General features: G+C 39.2%; 1 protein-coding gene across 3 annotated transcripts in view; it reads left to right on the top strand.

The window, feature by feature from the left end:
* Positions 1–12,005, top strand: part of LOC5575535 (myosin-IB) — a 146,612-nt gene extending 134,607 nt beyond the window's left edge. For all 3 annotated transcript variants that reach the window (XM_021852953.1, XM_021852952.1, XM_021852951.1), the window contains 6 exons: positions 14–476; positions 1,645–1,851; positions 1,918–3,654; positions 3,718–4,028; positions 4,087–4,186; positions 11,237–12,005. In XM_021852953.1, the coding sequence (XP_021708645.1) occupies positions 14–476; positions 1,645–1,851; positions 1,918–3,654; positions 3,718–4,028; positions 4,087–4,186; positions 11,237–11,251 (2,833 nt within the window). In that variant the 3' untranslated portion in view covers positions 11,252–12,005. The remainder of the gene's footprint in view (positions 1–13; positions 477–1,644; positions 1,852–1,917; positions 3,655–3,717; positions 4,029–4,086; positions 4,187–11,236) is intronic.
* Positions 12,006–14,785: the final 2,780 nt, after the last annotated feature.

Genomic DNA, 14,785 nt, shown 5'->3' with positions numbered 1-14,785 from the left:
TACTACGTTGCAGGTTTGCCTTGAGCGACAACGCGTACCGTTCGCTGACCGAGGAAAACCGCGGCCAATGCATTCTGATTTCGGGCGAGAGCGGCTCGGGCAAAACGGAAGCCTCGAAAAAGGTCCTACAGTTCATTGCCGCGGCCACGGGGCACACGACCAGCGTCGAAGGCGTCAAGGACAAGCTGCTGCAGAGCAATCCGGTGTTGGAAGCGTTCGGGAATGCCAAAACCAACAGGAATGACAATTCTTCGCGCTTCGGCAAGTACATGGACGTGCAGTTTGATTTTAGGGGGGCACCCGAGGGCGGAAACATTTTAAACTATCTGCTGGAGAAGAGCCGGGTGGTGCACCAGAGCGTTGGGGAGCGGAACTTCCACATTTTCTACCAGCTGTTGGCCGGGGCGGATGATGGATTGCTACAGGAACTGCATTTGAAGCGGAAGCTTGATACGTACTACTATTTGACGGATGGGGTAAGCTGAGAGTGGGTCAATACTAGGGTGTCCCAAAAAAAGTTCTTTTCCTCGTAATGCTCAACCCTAGGATGAAAGATATTTTTATTGATAACGTTTTTGTAGAATAATTTGCCTTTCTGAAAATCTTTTAGAAGTTCCGCTAGAGCGGTTTATAAAAATTGTATTTTTTGTTGAAATTTGTTATACTTTAACGTTATATGCAGTTGTTTTAATAGACTCTTAATTTGTATTATTTTTATTTTTCTATGGGTATGCTTAGTCACTTGTGCGGTATGTTTTTTTCAAAATATTCAATTTTCGGTATTCAATATTCATCTGACAAACAATTTCTTCAAATTGTGGATAACGATAACTTAATGTAAACATTAAGCTAAATCTCAATGAATGATGAATTGTTCACAATTCAAACATTTAATGTTTAATGCTTAAACGTTTAAATTCAACTCTTTTGTTTTTTTTTCCATAATATTTCATTATTGTTAAGGTAGGAGCATAAAATTCATAAAATTTCAAACATTGCTGGAAGATTATGTCAGGCTATTTCTGAGTAAAACAGTTTCCTTATGCGGCTGTTGTAAAATTTTGCTAAAGCTTAGCAAAAATTTCACTTCCGAAACGTGATATTGAATCGTTCGGATCTTACGGCTACGCAGTCTTTAAAGGAATAAAACGAGGTTCATTACTTGCCCAACGTTTTGACACGGGGTTGTTGTCTTCTTTAAGAAGAAACTAATTTTGTTGTTTTCGGTCTTAAGTTTTATCTAACTGTAACTGTCTTGTAAATTGGTTTTTGGTACAAGACTTGGATGGTTTATCTAAACTTAGTACGTTATAACTTTAGAGATACTATTTAAGTAATGTACCAACAAGTCCGTTATATGTACAGAGGAACTATTTACATGTCATGTATCAACAACTAATTTACTAGACAGTTACAGTTTGACAAAACATAAGACCAAAAAGGACAAAAGGGCAAGTAATCAACCTCGTTTTATTCCCTTAAAGATTGAATATCACGTTTCGAAAGTGAAATTTTTGCTAAGCAATAGCAACATTTCAGAACAGTCGCATTAGGAAACTGGTTGCGGGAATCGAAACCACACCTCGTGACACAATACACCACACGGCCACGAAGCCCACAATTACAAGAGATTTGTACTTTTAGGACAATGGCAACGGAGGCAATATTAGGGATGCGGACAACTTCCGGCAGGTGCAGACTGCTATGTCGGTGATCGAGATCCCTGGGGAAGAACAGAAGCTAATCCTGGAGATTGTAGCCAGTGTGCTTCATATGGGAAACGTAGGCTTCACCGAAGAAGAAGGAAGGGCTAAAATTCTGAAGCCGGAATCCGTTACGGCAATTGCCAAAGTAACTATATTGAATGTTGATAAAATGCTTGAGAACTTTAACGACTTTCATCTTTCTATATTTCAGCTCCTGGGATGCGAGGAAGATCAGCTACGCAACGCTTTCACCAATCGGACGATTGAAGCCCGAGGTGACGTCGTTACAAGCCCTCTAAACCGCGATATGGCCATTTACGCACGAGATGCCCTCGCTAAGGCTGTCTATGATCGACTGTTCACGTGGTTGGTTTCGCGGATCAACACTTCGCTACACGCGGAGCATATTGCAAAGAAAAACAGCGTGATGGGTATCTTGGACATCTACGGCTTCGAGATATTCAAGAAGAACAGTTTCGAGCAGTTCTGCATCAACTTCTGCAACGAGAAACTCCAGCAGTTGTTCATCGAGCTGACGCTGAAGTCGGAACAGGAGGAATATCTGAGGGAAGGCATCGAGTGGGAACCGGTGGAATACTTCGACAACAAGGTTATCTGTAATTTGATTGAGGAGAAGCACAAAGGTATTATTGCTCTGATGGATGAGGAGTGTCTGCGTCCGGGAGATCCCACGGATTTGAGCTTCCTCAGAAAGATGAATGATAATTTGGGAAACCACGCTCACTACATTTGCCATAGCAGAGCTTCAACAACCGTCCAGAAGACCCTAGGTCGCGAAGAGTTCAGACTAGTGCACTATGCAGGAGACGTGACATACAACGTGCATGGATTCCTAGACAAGAACAACGATTTACTATTCAGAGATTTGAAGGAGACCATGTCCGAATGCAACAACGGAATAATCAAGGCTTGCTTCCCGTTGGCGGACATTACTAGCAAAAGACGTCCAGAAACAGCCGTGACTCAGTTCAAGAACTCTCTGAACAACCTAATGGACATCCTCATGTGCAAGGAACCTTCATACATTCGGTGCATCAAACCGAATGACCTGCAAACGGCGAGTAACTTCGACTACGAACTGGTACGTCATCAGGTCAAGTACCTTGGCCTGATGGAGAACCTTCGAGTCCGTCGAGCTGGTTTTGCCTACCGCCGCACATACGAAATGTTCCTGCAGCGTTACAAATGTCTCAGCAAACAAACTTGGCCCCACTACCACGGTCCCGCTAAGGAGGGCGTTCAGATATTGGCTTGCGAGTTGGGCTACGAACGAGACGATTACCGCATGGGCAAGACCAAGATCTTCATTCGCTTCCCCAAGACTCTGTTCGAGACTGAAGATGCATTCCAATTCAAGAAACACTACCTGGCGTCGATCATCCAAGCGCGCTGGAAGGGTAGGCGTCAGCGTAAGATCTATCTGGAAACCTACTCCAAGATCATCACCTGTCAGAAGTACATTCGACGGTATCTCGCCATCCAGGAAAGAAAACGGCGTCGGGCTGCCGCTGACAAGATTCGGTTCTTCATCAAGGGCTTCATCACCAGACACGACGCCCCCAACGAGTGCAACAAGTCCTTCATCGAGCACACCAAGCGCCACTGGCTTAACAAACTGGCCAAGAGTCTTCCGAAGACATTCATGAACCACACCTGGATTCCCGCCCCTATGCACTGCCAAGAGGCGTCCATAGTTCTACGAAGAATGCACAAACTTCACCTCGCCCGGCAGTACCGAGTGGCCCTACCTCCGGAGAAAAAGAAGCAGTTCGAACTCAAGGTTTTGTCCGAAGCCTTTTTCAAGGGCAAGAAGAAGAATTACCCGGAGAGCATTGGGCCTTGGTTCATGGACGATAGGATCTCCAAGCAGCATGCGACCCCCATCAGTAACTTTGTGGTAACGCAGATGAACAGCGAGAAGCTTCACGTAAGTTTAAAAAAATATTTGTCTATTTCGAAATGTCTAATCAAAGCCACTTCCTAATTCCAGTACTCCACCCCGGTGATCAAGTACGACCGGCGCGGATACAAACCCCGCGAGCGGTTCTTCCTCCTCACGGACAAGGCCGTCTACCTGCTCGATGGCAAAACGTACAAACAGAAGCATCGCCTCCCGCTGGACAAGGTGGACTTCTGCATCACCAGCGAGCGGGACGGCATCATGCTGATCCGGATTCCGCTCGAGCTCAAGAAGGACAAGGGCGACCTGATACTGGACGTGCCGGACATCATCGAGTGCTGCATCTGGATACTGAACGCGACCGGCAATCGCAACATTGTCAACATCGTCGAGACGGGATCGTGAGTTTTTGGAGATCTTTATAGTAGAGGCAAAACGTTAAACATTCTTTCGTTTTAGACTATCGCACAATCTAGTCAGAGGCAAAACTGGTATGATTGAGATTATTACCGGACCACAGCCCAGTATTACCAGAGCTAAGAGCGGAAACCTGTTGGTTGTAAGTATTGCTGATGTATGATAGACTTTGTATGTTGTTCTAAAACAGTTTTTCTCAGTAATAAGTGACAGATTTGACCAAAAAGTCGTAATAATGTTACTAAAAATAACAGCGTATTTTATCAAACTATCTAAAATTATACATACAACAATACTAAATAAATATCGTGTAATATTCTAAAGTTTCTAATCTTGATGTAGTCAGAGTGGACCAAGTACAAAACTTGAGAAAATTGGATTATTCTGTCATTATAAACTTCATCTCCATTTCACTTTGATCAGATATGATGAATGCTGTAAACTGGGAGAGAAATGTGGCTATTTACTTTGGATAATCAATAAAAATCTTTAAAAGTATGCAGTTAGAGTGGACTAAGACAATGCAAACGAAAAGCGCGCTGAGGGTTTCGAGAAAATGCAAGACATTCCAAGTGGTTTGTCAGATTTTTTGGCATGGAATGATTTTGTTTTCACCCATCAATAGAAATTCATAATTATTACATAATTAGATGTATCTGATTTTGATTATAGGCGATTTTTCATATTTTTAAATACGATCAGAAATTGGAACAATTTCTGTACACCAATTTTTAAAAAGCATTTAAATTAATTGGTTATTGCATTTTTTAAAGCCGATATTTACCTTTAGAAGTTTTTGGTAGTTATATGGTGACGTAATTGGACCCGCCTATTGGACCAGTATCACATAACATAAGTGTAACTTGAGTTCAAAAAGTAATACCTACTTCAATATTTGCATGCTGTGCTGGTATAAGGACATCGAAATGCCAAAAGAGTTATGCCACCAATACATTGATCGACATTGTATAGAAATTAAGCAAAGATTTCGTACATCCAGAATGGCAACGATGGAAATGGAAGTAACTATTTGTGGTACATCCAAAGAAATATATTTACATCCAATATAGTTGAGTTAATGTAAGAGGTATCTATGTTGTTTCTAGCATAATAGTTATTTAAGCAACAAGATGCAAAATTAAGATTTTTCCAGCACGAGTCGTACATTTATCCAACGAAGCTTGCTGATTTGCAGGCTTTGGAAAATTTAACGATCATTGACACACGAGCCATAATGTCATCCCATTTATCCGCCTACATTCATACAACACGCATGACATTTATCGTTCGTGGAAGATAACGAGCCAAACAAGACAGACACACACCACCCACTGTTTGGCGCCGATCACACTTGTAACAATCGCTGACCTACACTCATTCTGATCAAGAAACAGAGGCGAATATTTTCCATTTTCTGTGCTATGTTTGCAACCAAAGGGGTGTTCATTGATCCAATAGATTATAATTAGGTTGTTAAAGGCTGCATTACCAAAAAATATGAAAGTTATTACCAATTTTATGCAAAACATAAATCACCCGAATGGCTTGATACTGTTGAAGTCTGTGAGAGTTGCTGCTCTTGAACGCTCTCGTGCCACGTACCAAACGAGAGAGTGAATGTTTACATTCATAGGGCTCTCCGATTGCGATGTGCCACGAACTGTTATGGTTCGCGAACTGTTACACTTTCCGAATATGGTTTGATCGGCTTATTCGGATCAAAATTCAAACACTGCCGAGTTGGATAAATACGACGAGTGCTGAAAACATCAAGTTTTGCAACGAGCTGCATACAGCATTTTTGCTACAGTCATCTCTCCCTTACTCGATATTGAAGGGACCATCGAGTTAGGGAGGTATCGAGTTACAGAACACAAAAGCAGTGCATTTGCGTTCCAAGGGACCATCGAGTTAGCCATGAAAACCAACTTTTACTATGGTTCTCTAACTCGATATCGAGATACGGAATATCGAGTAAGGGAGAGTTAACTGTATTACGAAAAATGCCATTTTCGTTGGATTATTTCTATTAGCTGAAACATATTTCAAGTGCATGGGTATCCTTCCGTAGTATCGTCTCGGTATTTTTTCAATCACGTAGACTGTGATACAGTGCAGTGGTATGACTGTAACGAATTTTCACATTTGCATCGAAGCCATACTGATTCAATCGCTATGCCTATCCGAGGACACACCCAGTAAGAAGCCAAAAGTAACTTAAAACATACATTCTGTGGTGTTGGAACATGAATATTGGAGAGAATGATAGAAAACATTTAGGGGGAGATCCCCCAGTGCCGGACAGCACCCAATACCGGACAGAGTCGAAACATTGAGAAAAAAAAGCTATTATGTAGACTAATGTTTGCGTAGAATAACACATCCTTGAAATATGCATACCTTTTTAAAAAAGTAGAAAAGTTTGAAAATCTTTCAAAAATTGACGTATTTTCTTAATTTTGAGTCTATTTAGTAATTGTTTTGCATATGAAAAAATACTTTGGATCCCGCAAGCATGGTTTTGGTTAAGCACCTCCCTCAGTTTTGGACAGCTTGATTTGTTATATGATATCTTTGCAATTATTGCATCAGTGTCTCAATATATTCTCATTTTTCATGGGTTCCGTCGATCATGGTATCAAACATGCAATAAAATTAAAAAGAATGAACATTCATATATGAAAGAGGTTTTTGATAGGCATCTTGCAAACTAGGAAAAACTCAAATTATTCTTGTGAATGTTGCGCAACATTGCAACATTGCAAATGCATTGAATTGGTAATTATAAACTATTCCTATTGTGTACAGTACACATTCAATGATGTTCAAATTCACAGAATTCGAAGCATTTCCAGATCGTGTCCGGTATTGGGTGCCACCTTTCAAGATCGATCAATTTGGTACTAAAATACATCATCAAAATGCAATGTCAAAATTCATATTTATTTTTGTACACCATAAAAATGATAATATTTTTCATAAATGGGTACCACGAGCCCATGAAATCAATATCTTTCGAATAATGAATTTAGTGGCTTAAGTGTCCGGTACTGGGGGATCTCCCCCTAAATTACTTATGTGAAAAAAGAAATGCGTTTTGTTCTCAGACATAGCTTCCCAATCTTGTCGAACGTCCCCCGATCTTAACCCTTAAAAGCCCGAGACAAACCTTGCATTTTTAAATGGCCACTATTCGGAGACTAGTGGGTCAATCAATTAAAAACAAGTTTTGAAGTGAATGCGATTAGTTGGTCATATTATCCTGATCCCTCCCACTTTTCTAGGTAGTGGAAAAAGCGAGGGGTTCAAAATTGGCCTCTGGATATTTAAACATCTAAATGAGTTAGAAGCTTGGTGTCTTGGGCAAAGTTGTTCAGAAGAACAAGGGCTTTCTGGCGAAAAAAATCTGATTGAGAATTCATCCGCTAGGCGGCGCTAGTGGCAATTTTTATTCAATCATCTGTATCTCATGATCCTTACAAGCATGTTGTCTTTGGCAAAGTTGTTCAGCAGATCAAGAACTATCAAGCAGTGAAGATTCTGAGTAAGAATTTTTCCGCTAGGTGGTGCTAGTGACAAATTTTCTTCAATTGTTCATATTTCAAGATCCTTTTGAATAGACACAGACTAGCATGCAACGCCCAGTGGTACAGTCGGAAAACATTCCTCTCGAAAAGTTTTTCGGACTGAGGCGGGAATCGAACCCACACTCCTTGGCACGATGCGGCTAAATGCATCGGTGACACTAACCGCACGGCTACGAAGCCCACTTTATCAGTTAGAAAGTTGGTATCTTCGGCAAAATTGTGCAGCAGATCAAGGGCTATCTGACGGTGAAAAAAACTGATTGGAAATTCATCCGCTAGGCGGAAATTCTGGCTATCAGAAAAGGCTCCAAGAAAAATGAAGAAGGATAGGGATGTTCAAAAATAAAAATTATGAAAGACAAAAACCAAAATTTTCAAATTTACGAATAAAAATAAATCATTGTTAAAACGTGTAAGGAACGATTTTAGATAACAAAAAATGATATTTAGATCGAAAATAAAAAATTGGGTATTAGAGGGTTAACAGCAAACGCACGTCGAAAAAACAAACTCGCGTTGCACATTGAACCCGGTACACTTGAAGTTCGGTTGAACCGAGGCTTGAAATATCGGTTCAAACCATGGTACAAAACAAATCGAAAGAAAGCAGTTCGAATGCACGCTGATGAAATTTAACTTTATAATACTTTTCGTGACGAGAATCTCGTCACAGATCACAGATTATAGCTTTAGGTAGAAAATTATAAGCGTGCGTACGAACTGACGAAAACCGAATGCAAGGCTAGTGTCCAAGCTGAAGCCGATAGTGCTGCAGCGTTACATTTTATACACTGCTACAAACTAACTCAATTTCTATACCGTTGTTTGTTCACTTGCAATCGACGTCATGTTGACATTGAACCTACGAAACTATGGGAGCACTATACTGCCCATAACTGCATAACAGTCACATTCGACATTTTTGACAAATTGGAGTTAATACCGAGGAGAGTCACCAAATGATTAAGACTTTCGATCAACTTACAGAAATTTGTGAGATTGTTTTAGAAAATTTGAAAAAAATACCAAGTCGTTTTTCCACATTGGTCATTATAACCGCATAACAGTCACATTGAAATTATAAATGAGCCTCGTAATGAAATAGCAATTAAATCTCTATCAGAATTATTTTCTGACTACTCACCTCGTATGCGATATGAGTTGTACAAAATATCAGCATCAAATAAGCACTCAAGGGAGTGGTTACTATATACAGAAGCATCATGCGCAAATCAGGCGATCATCCTATTGCTTTTTGATTATTTAAAAAGAGAAAAATGTATCTTTATACACAATTTCTGTAAACAAATGTTATTCTCGGTATTAACAAAACATCAATCATACAGGTTTTGTAACTTTAAACTCAAACATTTTTCTACAAGTGTTGTCATCAGTAACAAAATTTGCAATTACTTGTAGATTTACCTTTACTTTAAAATGTAGATAACTAGTCCGCTAAGCTCACGCTAATCCTAGCGAGACTAATTCGTTATTGTAATCCAATCCAAACAACACAATAGTTGTGTTCAACATCAAACTATAGTCAGCTGTCAATTACTCAATTTTCAAGAAACTAAATAACGGAAATGTCGATATATAGATACAAACGTTACAAAATCAATGCAACCTGCGTTTCAAGAGACTATTAAATAAGTCATGAAAACCAACTTTTAACATGGTTGTATAACTCAATATAAAGATTTATGGATAGATGACTGTATTCATCGGATTGTTTCTCAAACAGATTCCACCGTTATACACGAATCCTTAGTGTTGCAGTACATCGAGATACTGGGAAATGAATAAAAAATGTTACTAGCGTCACCTAGCAGTTAGATTCTCAATCAGATTGTTTATGACCAGATAGCCCTTGATCAGCTGATAAGGATCTTCAGATACAAAAGATTGAAGATGATTTGTTTCTAGCGCCTCCAAGTGGATGTGTTTCTTATCAGATTTTCCATCAATAGATAGACCTTAATCTTTTGAAAGACTTAGCCGAACACACCAACCTTCTACGTAGCAGATAAGCATCTTGAGAGAGACAATTAGAGAAAAATTGTTACTAGCGCGCCTAGCAAATACATTCTCAAAAAGATTTTTCACCTCCAGATAGTCCTCAATCTGCTTAATATATTTACCCTAGACACCCACTTTCTATCTGACAGAGATCTTGAGCAACAATATTGTTGCATATTGTTGCCGATTTGCTACGGCCATGCGCCCTATCAGGTTTTGAATATCCATGCCAAATCTGATCAGTGCTTTTATATGTAGTCAGCTTTAGGCTATGGCATACTTCATAACTGTTTGAGTAATGCATTGATAATAATTTCTGGTTGGTCATACTGCTTCTTCTTCTTGGCATTACGTCCTCACTGAGACAGAGCCTGCTTCTCAGCTTAGTATCCTTATGAGCACGTCCACAGTTATTAGCAGAGAGCTTTCTTTACCAAACTTGCCATTTTTGCATTCGTATATCGTGTGGCAGATATGATGATACTCTATGCCCAGGAAAGTCAAGAAAATTTCCGTTACGAAAAGATCCTGGACCGACCAGGATTCGCACCCAGACACCTTCAGCATGGCTTTGCTTTGTAGTCGCGGACTCTAACCACTTGGCTAAGGAAGGCCCCATAGGTTGGCCATACATTGGCGCCAATATTTTTCATCTCTGAATATCTATACCGAAGACACCAACTTTCTAACTAATAAGGATCTTGATGTAGAGAAGATTAAAAATTTCTTTTAATTAGCGCCACCTAGTGGATAAATTCACAATCATACTATTCACCGCCAGAAAGACCTTGGTCTGCTGCACATATGGACAATAGATTACCCGCTTCGCTCTTGCCCACAGTTGATCAGCAGAATTTTTCTCATTTAATTTTGTATGGGGAAAGCATGCGCGCTACTATGTGGCGAGTAGCGAATCAGAGCATGCATGTAACCCATTGAAGAAAAATTATCACTGGCGCCACCTAGCGGCAAAATTCTTAATCAGAATCTTCACCGCCAGATAGCTCTTGATCTGCTATACAACTTTGCCGAAGACAAAATTCTTCTACTTAGCTTGTAGGGATCTTGAGATACAGATGATGGAATAAAAATTGCCACTATCGCCGTTTTGTGGATGAATTCTCAATTAGATTTTTCTTCGCCACATAGCCCTTGTTCTTCTGAACAACTTTGCCGAAGACTCCAACCTTCTAACTCATTTAGGTGTTGAGATATCCGTCATAGGCCAATTTTGAACCCCTCGTGTCCACGCTTTTCCCGCTACCTAGAAAGGGGAGAGGTCAGGGGTCAGACCAACTAACCGCATTCACTTCAAAACTTATTTCAAATTAATTAACCTATTAGTCTCCGAATAGTGGCCATTTAAAAATTCAAGGTTCGTCTCGGGATTTTAAGGGTCAACTCGATTGTCGAATAAATACATTATCAACAGAACTAGAGAAAAACAGCCTATATTCAAAAGAAGTATTTCGTATATAATCCAAATGCAGTCCTAACTCATTTAAAATTAAAAACCTACAATGTACAGCCCAGCCCTTCGTTATGTAGGAAACCCAAAATGACTTACAATGTTCTTCTATTTTCAGATTGCCGGTCAATAATCAAGCCACACACCAAGAGGAGCAAGTCGTACTTCATCAATCGAACCGGGCAGCGGAAAAAGAATCCATTTTTTCAAGACAGCACAGCTGACTACTTTACTGCAATCTACTGGACACACAACTCCATATACATTGTACTTATCAATTTTCAAGAAAATTTTTTTAATGCTTCATCGTCTTTGTGCGCTGCACCACAATAAACATAAATCCTAACATTCGTAGAGGTAAAACCACTTTTAACCAATTGCAAAGAGCCTTTTCTGAAAAAATGTTGAAATGTTAATTTTGAGGAAATTGTGAACACAAGCGTGCAAGATGATGTGCCTTTTCGATGGGAATTCAACGAACGAAAAAAAACAGGCTGTTGAAAACATAAAACAAGAACATTGATTGTTAGAAGCAAACTATACACACAAACAAAATTTAGAAATCTAGCATTTTTATTCGTTTAGCTACAAGTGCCATTAGGTGGTAGATGCGGGATCGTAAGATCACAATGATACGTGTTATTTTTTTTTCTTCTCTAAATTATTTACTTTCCAAGACAACAACGTTAGCATTAAGTTTTATTTTATGATAACCTTGAAGCAAGTATACAAACAAATACCCCCCTTATGTTATACAACAGAAAACAGGCGAAAAACGTTCAACAGCGAACAACTCTAGCCAGTAGGTTTTAATACTTTCAGTAATATAGAGAACCCGTTTCAATTTTACACAATGCCGAAATTAAATACAAAAGTATCAAATCTAATCCCTGCCCTACTGTTGTTTCTCTCAGTCCCATTCGAAATCCCCTTCAAGACAACGACGACGACGATTGCGATGAACCCTTCCTGAAATGCGTAATGAAGAGCAAGGACACGTGATTTGCCTTAGCAGGATATTCTTGTGAGGAATTTTAAATTTCGTTGGAAAACTGGCACGAGCCAATTGGAAACACTGCCGAAAATTTGTCAGTGAATCCATACTTTTAATGAAATGCACTTCGATGACAACATTTTTCGCCGTGTCCCATTAAAAGCGTGCACGCGGTTTATTGGAAATCGATGCCAATCGATCCCTTCTTTCAACATGACACGATTCGAGAATGGCTGAAATAACCCTAAAAAAGTAAACTTGCCCTGGGTGGCTAACCTTTTGCGCGAAGAAGTCAGTTTGCGTTAGAGATGCGAGATAGAAAAATCCACAAAAATCAGCAAAGGGGGAGAGTTTTGCCTGTTACTGTTTTATGCCCATTATTACGGCGCATACACACAGATGTATGCTAGTGACATAACGTTCGTCTAAAAATTGATGCTTTTCCGCACCATACGTTACATTAATTATAGGAGCAATCGTGAAGACATGTTTTGCTCTTCAGACGAATCGCTTTTATGACAATAGTGCATCGAAATATTTTTGTTTCTTCATTAATAAGATTTTTAGTCGACATATTTCAAATTTGAGGATTATTTTTATGAAGTGATGAATCTGTAGGGGCTTTATATTACAAAATTAAAAAAAAAACGCTAATACGTTATTCTTCTCAGGATTATCTTAATTGTTCTTTAAAAATTCTCATCCGAATCCTCTGAGGACTCTCATTAGAATTCTTCCATGATTCTCATTAGAATCTGGTCAGGATGTTCATTAGAATCATATTGGAATTGTTATTAGAATCGTCTCAGGATTCTAATAATTATCATTGCAATCCTCTCAGGATTTTCAGTGTCCTCTACTAGGATACTCATCTAAATTCTTTCAAGATTCTCATAAGGATCGCTTCAGGTTTCTCATAAGGATCCTCTCAGAATTCTCATCAGATCCTCACGAAATACTTATCTGAATCCTCTTAGGATTCTCAGGATTTTCATCATAATCCTCTCAGGAGCACTCCCAAGATGCTCATTGGATTCCTTCATGGCTCTCATTAAGATCCTCTCAGAATTCCCATATGAATTATCTCAGTATTAACATCGAATCATTCCAGGATTCAAAATTTCCATCAGAATTCTCTCATATTTCTCACTACGATACTTTCAGAATTCTCATCTCAATCTCAGGATTCTCATTATAATCCTTTCAGGATTTTCATCAGGAACTTTTAAGGACTCTCATTAAAATCCTCTCATGATTCTTATCAGAATCCTCTTGGGTTTCTCATCTGAATTCTTGCGAGATTCTCATTTGAATCTTCTCAGAACTCTCATCTGGATCCTCTCAAGATTCTCATTAGGATCCTCTCAGGATTCTCATAAGAATCTTTTCAGGATTCTAATCAGAATCCTCTCACGGTTCTCATTAGAACACTTCCAGAATTCTCATCTCAATCCTCTCAGGATTCTCATTGGATCCCCACGTGATTCTCATCAGAATCCTCATGATTCTTATTAGATATCAGGATTCTCATTAGTAGAAGCATTAAGCTAAGAATGCTAATGTCGCTGCTGTTCGTGTTACTAACATCTAGTTTGCTGCGATGTGACAGCGTGAGCACCGGGCCTCAAAGTGTCAAAGGTCAAAACAAATCATCCTCTTTTGCGTGGGATCGAGTAATTAATGAAAAATAACAATTAAAGGTAATTATTAGTTAAATGAGTTTTGTGACAACGTTACTAGCGTTCTACTACTAATATTTCTATTTTCTTAGAATTCTCTCAGATTTCTCATCAGCATCCACTCAGGATCCTCATCAAAATACTTCCAGGATTCTCATCAGTATCCTCTAAACATTCTCATTAGAATCCTCTCAGAATTCTCATCAGAATTCTTTCATGATTTTCATCAGAATCTTCTCAGAATTTTCATCAGAATCCTCTTCAGAATCCTTTCCAGATTCTCATCAAAATTCTCTCATGTTCTCAGGCTTCTTATCTGAATCCTTTCAGGAAACTCATCAGAATCTTTCCATTATTCTGATAAGAATCCTCTCAGGATCCTCTCATGACTCTTATCAGAATCCTTTCAGAATTTGCATTAGAACCCTCTCATTTGGATCCTCGAATTCTCATCTGAATCCTCTCAAGATTCTCATTAAGATCCTCAGGATTCTCATTAGTATCCTCTCAGAATTCCCATCAGAATCCTCTTAGGGTTCTCATCAGAATCCCTTCAGCTTTATTCAGAAAAGTGAACAAACTCGCAAAAGCTGTACAATAAAGACTTTCTTTAATATATTGTTGAGTAGCCTACTACGATTATACATTTAAAACTCAAAATTAGGAAACTTGACAGCTACAATAAGTTGTTAATCAAGTTATGATTTGGTAAACTTGACATACGACACATAAGCGGTTACCACCAATCTGGTCGCAAATGGTCGCAGCAGCATATATGTGCAAAATGTAATAGGTAAGTTCCATAGAAGACCCCATGAAGGGATTTGGAGGGGAAACATTCTTTTCGGCTTAGTAAACGTTTCTAGAAATTCGAGTTTTTTCGAGTTTAGGCTGTATATCAGCGAAGTAGTTTCCAAGCAGAATATGCAAATTTTAAGTTTGTTTTTCTTAGAGATTGTTGAAAACCTTATTGAAAACCAGTGCCATTGAGAGC

Source organism: Aedes aegypti, chromosome 3 (genome assembly GCF_002204515.2).
Source record: "Aedes aegypti strain LVP_AGWG chromosome 3, AaegL5.0 Primary Assembly, whole genome shotgun sequence".
NCBI lineage: Eukaryota > Metazoa > Arthropoda > Insecta > Diptera > Culicidae > Aedes > Aedes aegypti.
Note: the sequence above shows the minus strand (reverse complement) of the source record. Positions and strands in the feature narration are given on the sequence as shown.